Source organism: Megalops cyprinoides, chromosome 23 (genome assembly GCF_013368585.1).
Source record: "Megalops cyprinoides isolate fMegCyp1 chromosome 23, fMegCyp1.pri, whole genome shotgun sequence".
Taxonomy (NCBI): Eukaryota; Metazoa; Chordata; class Actinopteri; order Elopiformes; family Megalopidae; genus Megalops; species Megalops cyprinoides.
Window position 1 is genome coordinate 17433346 of NC_050605.1, and position 10000 is coordinate 17443345.

Here is a 10000-nt window from a genome sequence, read left to right on the forward strand (position 1 = left end):
GGTGTCTGTGCTGTACCCTGCTGCAGTGTGTTGGTGTGTGATCTCTGTGCTGTACCCTGCTGTGCTCTGGTAATATATGTGGTGTCTGTGCTGTACTGTGTCTGTGCTGTGTTAATATACTATATGATCTCTGTGCTGTACCCTGCTGCAGTGTGTCGGTATGTGATCTCTGTGCTGTACCCTGCTGCAGTGTGTCGGTATGTGATCTCTGTGCTGTGTTGGTATGTGATCTCTGTGCTGTACCCTGCTGTGTCACGCAGGCCTGTCTGCCCGGGATGCCCAGCTGCCCAGAGTTCACTGCGCCCAGCGTGTACCATCCCTCTGAGTTCACTGACTGGAGGAGGATAACACTCCCCCTGCCTCACAAGACCTGGTGAGCAACACACACACACATACAGATGTATTTTTACACTACTGTTGGGCACACACACACGTGCACACAAATATGAACAAACATCCTGACACTCAACAGTGTGACGCACATCAACATCCCCTACTACACAAGACCTGCCGAGTAACAGTCCTGCTACACGAGACCTACAGGGTAACAGTCCTGCCACAGAAGACCTACTGAGTACCACTCCTGCTGCTGGGTACCACGCTTGCTTTTCCGCTCCCGTCCTCTCACACCTCATTCAGACTCCAGGCTCAGGCAGTCTAATAGGTCACTAATCAGCCTTGTCCTGAGAAAACCTGCACAGCCTCACTCATCTCACTCACACTTCCTGCTTCCAACCTTAATCTCTCTGGACACTTTGACCCACAGCCCCCCCACAAGCATATCCTTAAATAAAGGTGTCCTGATCTAATTCCCTCTCTGATAGAAGGACGGGGGGGTCAAAGGTGAGAGCGGAGATTAAGGTTCTTCTCCCCTCCCCCCTGCACCGAAGAGTGTCAGAGGTCAGCCCGCAATTCTGCTGCGGGTCACTGGAGCGGCAAACAAACCCTTCCCCCGTAACCGTGACGGCGTACCCAGGTCACGCTCTGCCCCGGCGGTTTATCACCCGCACGCATGCAGAGCCATGCTCTCACACACACACTCCGGGGACGGCCGTCGCTCACCGCTCCGCGGGCCGGCGCCTCAGCTCCCTCACACATGCTCAGACACGCACCAGCGGCAGGTGCAGAGCTCCCCTCTAGGAGTGTAATCATACCTGTGTGGTGATGTCGCCCCCTAGAGGGAGGAATACTCATTACACCTTCCCGCACCAAAAAGACGTGACCTCCTTCCTTCCGTAAATTCTCAGGTGATCCTGAGCTGATGGCAGGCAGAGAAGGGTTTCACAGGACGAGCTTCATGTTACACCAGGGCATGTCCAGTCATTGTTGTCTAATCACATAGACGGAAACTCAAACTTCTCTTCCGGCTCTCTTTAAACCTCTTGCGATGAATCTGAATTTCTGAGGAAGGCTAAACCGATTCGATCGTAACTATGACTACAATCAGGTGGCTAAGTGTCTGGCAGGGGTGAGAACCAGCCAGTATTGTCCAGGACCAAGGCTGAACAGCAGGGCCCAGAGATAATGGATCTTTTGGCAAATGGTCATGGTAGATTGTCACTAGTATGTGTCTCTCTCAGGCCAGACTGTATCTGTCAGCCACGTGTGCTGTGTGTTTTTCGTGCCTGTGTCCCAGTGTTGGACTCACTCTTTGATTGGATTTCCCGCACTCAGGTCCAGCGCCACCCGTTTCCGCTGGATCCAGAACTACTACGGCGAGCAGGACGAGTGGGCCCTGGACGACATCTACATCGGGCAGCAGTGTCCCAACATGTGCCACGGCCATGGCTGGTGTGACCATGGCCACTGCAGGTCAGCCTGGAAGCACTCACACACACACACACACACACACACACACACACACAAGCACATATGTACGTGAATACACACACTTACACTCAGTGTTAAGCAAGACACTTGCGCTCCAAGCCAAAAGGCATCTAAGCACACACAACAAAACAAACTACAAACCACGTTTTCAAGCTGCTGCTGGAATGTTCTAAAGCTAATGAAGACACCCAGGTGGGCATTGAGCAGTTTAAATGCTGCTCTCTCTGTTCCTGTCCTCTGTATTCCCCTCTCTCTTTGCTCTGCCTCTGTCGCTCTTTCTCAGGTGTGACGACGGCTTCTCTGCCACGGACTGCCAGCCCTCCTCCCCTCTCTCCTCCAGTGTCCTCTCGGACTTCGAGTCCCAGACTTCCCTGGTCACCGCGTGGCAGGAGGTGATTGGTGGAGAGATTGTGACCCCTGACCAGGGCTGTGGAGTCGTCTCATCGGGGTCCTCGCTCTATTTCAACAAGGTGCAGCTTGTCTTCCTCTGCCCTCCGGTGGCTCGCCTGCTTCATCGTGTTTATCTACTAGTCCTGAATTAGATTTCTGTTGGAGAGCGTTTTTTTAAGTTCTTTTGCACATGGGTATTAATTAGGGAAACACATAAAACATCATAAAATGAAAGGGAAAGTTCATAGAATATAAATGACTGTCTGGGAAAAACATCTGATCTGATTTCCAGGATTTCATTCATTTATCTGTGTGTGTGTGTGTGTGTGTGTGTGTGTGTGTGTGTGTGCGTGTGTGTGTGTGTGCGTGTGTGCGTGTATGTGTGCGTGCGTGCCTGCTTGTGTTTGGTGGCAGGCTGGACTGAGGCAGCTGGTGAGCAGGGATCTTGACACGGAGTGGGCGGAGTTTGTGCAGTTCTACCTGCGCGTGGGCGGAGACTGGGCGGAGTGTAACCATGCCGACAGCCGAGAGGAAGGCGTGCTGCTGCAGTACAGCAACGATGGGGGCATCAGCTGGGGCCTCATCGCCGAGATGTACTTCACTGACTTCACCAAGCCTCGGTGAGAGGGGCACGGGCGGCATTTGGAACTGGGACAGTTTACATTACATTGCATTGCATTGTTGTCATTTAGTAGACGCTCTTATCCAGAAGGCCTTACATAGGTTACAGGTTTACGTGTTATACATTTATACCGCTGGATATACTGTATTTTACTGAGGCAGTTGTGGGTTAAGTACAATGCCCAAGGGTACAGCAGCAGTGCCCCAGTGGGGAATCGAATGATTAACCTTTGGGTTACGTGCCCTACTTCTTACCACTATGCTACACTGCCAACCTGCCAAGTGCTGTCACTGTACAGGAAACACGGACAGTCAGTAGAACAGGATCACGTGGAATAGGTAGTCATGTGACCGGGCTCCGCCCACTCCCCGGCAGGTTTGTGCATTACGAGCTGCCCCTGGCCTCCAAGACCCCCTGCACCCGGTTCCGCTGGTGGCAGCCCCTTCACTCCGGGGAGGGCTATGACCAGTGGGCCATCGATGACATCATCATCCTGTCCGAGAGGGAGAAACACATCATCCCTATTGCCAACCCCACCCTGCCTCAGGTAAGAGAATACCGCACCCTGCCTCAGGTAAAGGAATACCTCAGTCTGCCTCAGGAAAGGGGGTAACCCCACCTTTCCCCAGGTAAGGGAAAACCCCCAACCTGCCCTAGGTAAGGGTAAACTCCACCTTACCCCAGGTAATAGGACAGGCTTGCCACAGAGCACAGATCCATTTAAACTGTAGTTAATGCACTTCCAGTGTACCGCTCAGCCCATTTGCTGCTATGCACTCTAACGGTGTTCCCCGTTCAACTTTCAGAACTTCTATGAGAAGCCGGCCTTCGACTACCCTCTGAACCAGATGAGTGTGTGGCTGATGCTGGGAAACGAGGGCATGGAGGAGAGGAACGACAGCTTCTGTGCCCCCACGCCGTCCGCCATGGTGTTCGGGCGCTCTGATGGGGACAGGGTGGCGGTGACCCGGGACCTGGCCCTCCGCCCCGGCTACACCCTTCAGTTTAAGGTACTGAGAGCTGTTTTAATAAACACCTGCAGTTCTGTGCCTGTAAGTGATCCTGAGTACCTGGACAGTATCTTTATTTCTCTATTATTATTACTATGACTCTATTACATTTGATCTGCTTGGTTCAAGTCTTTACATTCAGTCTTCACATGCTTCACAGGTTTCAAATAGTTTTTTTGTAAACCAGATATCAGTATTTACAGTTTATGTGCATCTGCTATGTTGGATCGGACAGTGTGTGGGGTGTATTTGTGTAGGAGAAGGAGATTTGAGGTGCAAGGCACTTGTGGGTTGGATGAATGGGAAGGAAGGACGGGTGTGTGCACCTGTGTCCTTTCTACTAACAACACCTGTGAATTAAAGCCAATGTACACAATTTAACTGATAACCATTTTCAGTGATGTCTGGTTTTACTATTTCTGGGATTCAGTCAGCCACACAGAGAGTCACTGTGCGTTTTCCTGCCACCCTCTCTCCCTCCAGCTGAACATCGGCTGTGAGTCTCAGTTCAGCGCCTCGGCCCCAGTGATGCTGCAGTACTCCCATGATGCCGGGCGCAGCTGGGCGCTGGTGAGGGAGGGCTGTTACCCCGGCTCGCCAGGAGGGGGCGGCTGTGAGGGCAGCGGCCGGGAGCTGCGGGAGCCCACCGTCTACAACACCGGAGACTACGAACGCTGGAGCAGGGTTACCGTGGTGATACCCCGCAACGTGGCTGCCAGGTACTACACGCACACACACACATTCATATGCACAGGCATCCACATGCACACACACACAGGGATGGACATACGTCCACACACGCTCAGGTCCATGCATATGCAGTGGGTGTGAGCTGAGTGTTGTAGGAGAAAACATGGCAGAGTTCATGTTTTAGGGTTTGGGTTAGGGATTTAGGGTTAGGGATTTAGGGTTTTAGGGTTTTGGTTAGGTGTTTTAGAGTTATGGCTTGAGGGTTATGGTTTTAGGGTTAGGAACTCTGTTCAAGGAGAAGTCACCCCTGCTAGAGTGCAATTTCTGCCCTTCGTTTTGGACCTGTGCCTTTAGCTCAGTGAGCTAATCATATCTCTTGCTGTGCCATTTGGATGGTGATGACTGCAACTATATCCCTGCAGCAGACCTACCTCCACTGGACACACATAGACACGCATATGAAACCTGACAAACATGGACACAGCGAACGGTTTATCATTAAGGATCAGCACTCACAGTAGCTTAAAATCACTCATGTTCTGAGGCACAAACTTTTAGAGATTTCTACACACCTGCTCATCCATGCGTTCATTCAGAGATAAAATACCACCTCCTCTCTCTCTTTGTCTCTCAGCAAGACGAGGTTCCGCTGGTTCCAGGAGAGCAGTGTGTACCGGGACGCCCCGCCCTTCGCCCTGGATGGGGTGTACATCTCTGAGCCCTGTCCCAACCACTGCGGGGGACACGGGGACTGTATCTCTGGAGTCTGCTTCTGTGACATGGGCTACACAGGTACCCCCCAGAGAGAGGGACACTGTCCTGAAGGAGTTTCAGATACTGAAGCATTGACTGACATATACTGTAGTATTTTGCTATAACCTGAGTGACACTGAGTGTGCAAACTCTGTTAACACCACACAGGATGTCATATGTCCCTAAATGAATAGGTATTGATATGTCACTTTGCTAAAATTGGGTTAAATTGGTTAGTATTTTTTACCTGCCTTTTAAGATTCTTCTGGCTGTTATAAGTCTGAATATACTGAATATATAATATAATACTGAATTTCCATTGTTATGTACAGTGGCTTCAGAAAGTATTCAGAAAGTCTTCACTTTTTGCACACTTTATTGCGTTGTAGACTTAATCTAAAATGGATTAAATGTATTCTTTTGGCTGTGAATCTACACGCAATAATACATAATGAAAAAGCATTTTTTTTTAGAACTTTTTGCAAACTTATTAAAAATCAAAGAAGGAAGGAGGAGAGAGAAACACTGAAGGAGTGAAAAATGGAGAGAGAGGGGGAGGCAGAGACAGAGTGGTAGAAGGATGTGGAGTGAGAGCGTGTGAGACACATTCACTCGGCTCTGACTCTGGCTTTCGCGTCTCAGTGGAGCAGGACAGCTGTGTGCCGGCCACGCCCAGCCCCACGGAGCTGGCCGAGGGCTTCGAGGGGAAGCTGAGCCCCCTGTGGGAGAGCCTGAGCGGGGGGCAGATCGGGGGAGGCTGTGGGACCATCAGCGAGGGGAAGGCCCTGTACTTTAGCAGTGCCGGGAGGAGAGAGGCCCGAACCGTCCCCCTGGACACCACCAATACCCGGTGAGCGCACGGGGACTCACTCCCATCACATGTACTGCTCCTGACCTTTACCACAGGAGCAATCCACAGCCAAACGTCCTTATTTATTCATGTATTTAACTGAGTAAGCAGTCGAATAGGCTAATTTGAAATTATTGGTAATTAATTATGGTTTTGTAAGCAGCATGGTCTGCCAAGTCTCATACAAACCCTTAGAATGCATTTCATATTTAAATAACGACAGGGGTTGTTAACTTCCTTCTTGTGTACATTGGGGATTGGTGGCAGCACTTTGCACCTTGAGAAACAATGCCATCTCTTTAAAAGTATGAATGGCCAGGACAAACACCTGAATATCCTTTGATGGCCCATGTTGATATCATAAAATACTGACTTTCAATCCCTTCTAACTCATTGGAGAGGGACAATGTAATGTTCATATGTCAGTGTGAGGAAAAACTGAAAAAAGGCTGACTTCTTTGCCCCTCATCCAGTCTTGAGTTATTCACTGAAGTCTCTATAACTAAACCTCTGTCTACCTCTGTTCCCGTAGTCTTGTCCAGTTCTATATCCGGATTGGTGGGAAGAGTATGGGTCCCACTTGTACTCGGCCTCGCTCTCGCAATGAAGGTAACCTCTTGAAATGCCAGCCATCCCAGCTATCAGTCACCCCTCTCACATATGTTATGCTATAACCCACATCTGTGAAGTCCTCTGCTGCCCCCATGAGGTGGCCAGCTGTAACTGCAGCCTTGAAAATGATCTATGTGATAGGAGTCTGGCCTGGAGCTTGTTTGCAATATCTGACTCTCGAAAAACACAATTTTGATCCTTTCTAGGATTTAATAACCCATGGGGTTTTCTCCTGTATTTGAATCAATGCCTGGCAGCGATCCTACCATGCCTGTCATCTTGAAGTTAGAAGATATATCACTGTGTATTTTGCTCTGTCAGCACAGTTTGAGTGCATGCTGTTGAAGAGGGCTTTTTCGCAGCTTCTTCTGAAATAGACAGTCTGAAGTAGACAGGGCTCGTGTGCTTCAGTGGGCCATATCCTTGAGGATGACATGCCATTGGGAGTGCTGTGTTGCACCTGTCTGATGTCCTTCCTTGCCCCTCGTGCCTGTCTTACAGGGGTGATCGTTCAGTTCTCCACCAACAACGGTGTGCAGTGGCACTTCCTCAGAGAGCTGGATTTCAGCTCCTTCCTGGAGCCCCAGGTGGTGACCATCGAGCTGCCCCCCCCCGCCAAGACACCCTATACTGTGTTCCGCTGGTGGCAGCCGCAGCAGGGTGAGTCTGGACTCCGCCCCCCTACCTGGGGGGGGGGGCACAGTGCAGCTTCTCCAGGTGTAGGAGAGGCCACAGTCCTCCATAGCGTCAGTGTCATGTGACCAGAATATCCACATGTGGGGCGTGTGGGAGGTATCACTACTTCTCTCTTTCTGTATCTGCTATTGATATACTGTAGGTGTCACTCAGATGTGTTATTTAAAGGTGCTATTGTCCTGGTGCTAAATGTCCCGTGTCCCTGCTGTTTTTCATCACATTACATCGCATTATATTGTTGTCATTTAGGAGACGCTCTAATCCAGAGCAGTTTACACAGTTCATATAAACAAAGTGAAATGGAATGTTGCACAAACCATTACACACACATGGACAAGTGTCAGCGTCAGACATAGTGCTGAGATCACAAATATGTGCCTAAACTGATGTGTAAGTGCAAAGAAATATGTATGACTTAAGGACTACACACCATTCCATATGTAATGCTATTGCTATTGATACTGTGGTCAAACATGCACTTGATATTTTCTTACTGTTCATTGAATAAGGGTTCTTACCAGTAAATGTGTCTCTCTCTCTCTCTCTCTCTGTTTCTCTCTCTCTCTCTCTCTCTCTTTCTCTGTCTCTCTCTCTCTCTCTGTACACAGGGAAGCACTCGGCACAGTGGGCTCTGGACGACGTTCTGATCGGGATGAACGACAGCTCCAGGACCGGCTTCCACGACAAGTTTGACGGGACGTCCCCGCTGAGGTACAACTGGTACCGCGTGCAGGGGGGCGAGGTGACAGTGGACTGCCTGTCGCTGGACACCGCGCTGACCTTCAACACAGAGTCCAATGAGAGTGAGTCGCCGCGCAATGCCTTTAGCATCCGGCCCGTGTGCACATGGGGCTTTAAGTAAACCCTGGTTCTGGCTCATTAGAGGCCGGGGCCCTCTTGGGTCTTGTGAAGAGTAGAGGTCCTCAGTGTTCTGACAACGTCGTCAGTGTGGTGGCCTGTCAAGATGGCTGTCCAGCCACTCCCCAGTTTAACTGGGTACCTCATCCGATGCCTCTGTTGCTCATTTAACTTACTTAACTCATGTTCTGTTGTGGTGGAAGTTGCTCTGGATAAGAGCATCTGCTAAATGCATGTAATGTAATGTAATGTTATGTGTCGTGGGGATTCTGGTGCTATATGAACACTGCTCTGACTGCATTTGAAAAGTGTATGTATTGGCAAGACAGCACAAAGGTGCTTCATGAAACAGCTGGTATCACGGGGATGTGTCTGCTCAGTAAAATCACTGACTCCACCTGCTCAAGCCATTAGAATGTGTTTGTCTTCCGCTGACATTTCTGTTTAATGTGAATATTGTCTCATCATTTTGTGTGTGTGTGTGTTTGTGCATGTGCGTGCATGTATGTGCGTGCTTATGTGTGCGCGTGCGTGTGTGTGTGTGCGTGCGTGTATGTACGTGCTTATGTGTGTGTGTGTGCATGTGTGTACGTGTGTGTGTGTACGTGTGTGTGTGTGCGTGTGTGTACGTGCGTGTGTGTGTGCGCGTGTGCGTGTGCGTGTGTGTATGTACGTGCTTATGTGTGCGCGCCTGTGTGTGTGTGCATGCGTGTACGTGCGTGTGTGTGTGCGCGTGCGTGTACGTGCGCGCGTGTGTGTGTGTGTACGTGTGTGTTTGTGTGTGCGTGTGTGTGTATGTGTGTGTGTGCGTGTGTGTGCGTGTGTGTACGTGCGTGTGTGTGTGTGTGCGCGTACGTGTGTGTGTGCGTGTGTGTGTGTGTGCGCGCGTGTGTGTGTATGTGCGCGTGCGTGTACGTGTGTGTTTGTGTGTGCGTGTGTGTGTGTATGTGTGTGTGTGTGTACGTGTGTGTTTGTGTGTGCGTGTGTGTGTGCATGTGTGTGTGTACGTGCGTGCGTGTGTGCGCGTCTCTCTGCAGAGAAACCCCGGTACGCAGAGAGCTGGGATTTCGAGGTTTCCGGCTCCTCCTTCCTGCAGTTTGACCTGAGCATGGGCTGCAGTAAGTCCGTGTCTCCCGCGCACGGCGTGCGGCTGGAGTACTCCACTGACTGCGGGCGGCACTGGGCCCTGCTCACGCCCGAGTGCGTGCCCCCCGCCATCGGCTGCGCCGGCTACACCCAGAGCTCCGTCTACAGCGCCCCCCAGTACTCCCGCTGGAGGAGGGTCACCGTCTACCTGCCCAGCGCCGCCAAGTACGACCACGACCCCACCTCACACATCGCTCTGTACCTGTGCTAAAGCTGAGGGAATGACCCTGTTCCAGTACCATTCCGCATCAAAGCCCTTTATTGCCTCACGTATGGCATTTGCCTTTTTAATTTTAAAAACAAAATACTGACGTGCCCAGTGGTGACTGTAAAATATCGGATGAACACCACCCTGGTACGTTTGATGCCAACATAAAATAGTAATAATAAAGGATGGCCCTGTGTGGCTTAGTGCCCTGCACAAATCTCTGAAATATCAAGAAATGTATCACAGATGTGCTTGCCTAAGCCCTTAACAGCCCTCTCACTGATTAAAGCACTACATTAAAATGGCATATGGTGCTTAAAGGCACTTCTGGCCTT

At 50.5% G+C, this 10000-nt stretch overlaps 1 protein-coding gene across 2 annotated transcripts in view; it reads left to right on the forward strand.

Moving 5' to 3' along the window:
• The window catches only part of reln (reelin), a 128949-nt gene that overhangs the window by 93254 nt on the left and 25695 nt on the right, over positions 1-10000 (forward strand). For both annotated transcript variants that reach the window (XM_036517514.1, XM_036517513.1), the window contains exons 22-34: positions 261-373; positions 1675-1812; positions 2114-2300; positions 2635-2840; positions 3218-3389; positions 3649-3852; positions 4336-4571; positions 5177-5334; positions 5938-6145; positions 6678-6754; positions 7259-7417; positions 8062-8256; positions 9349-9622. In XM_036517514.1, coding sequence (XP_036373407.1) covers positions 261-373; positions 1675-1812; positions 2114-2300; positions 2635-2840; positions 3218-3389; positions 3649-3852; positions 4336-4571; positions 5177-5334; positions 5938-6145; positions 6678-6754; positions 7259-7417; positions 8062-8256; positions 9349-9622 — 2327 coding nt within the window. The remainder of the gene's footprint in view (positions 1-260; positions 374-1674; positions 1813-2113; positions 2301-2634; positions 2841-3217; positions 3390-3648; positions 3853-4335; positions 4572-5176; positions 5335-5937; positions 6146-6677; positions 6755-7258; positions 7418-8061; positions 8257-9348; positions 9623-10000) is intronic.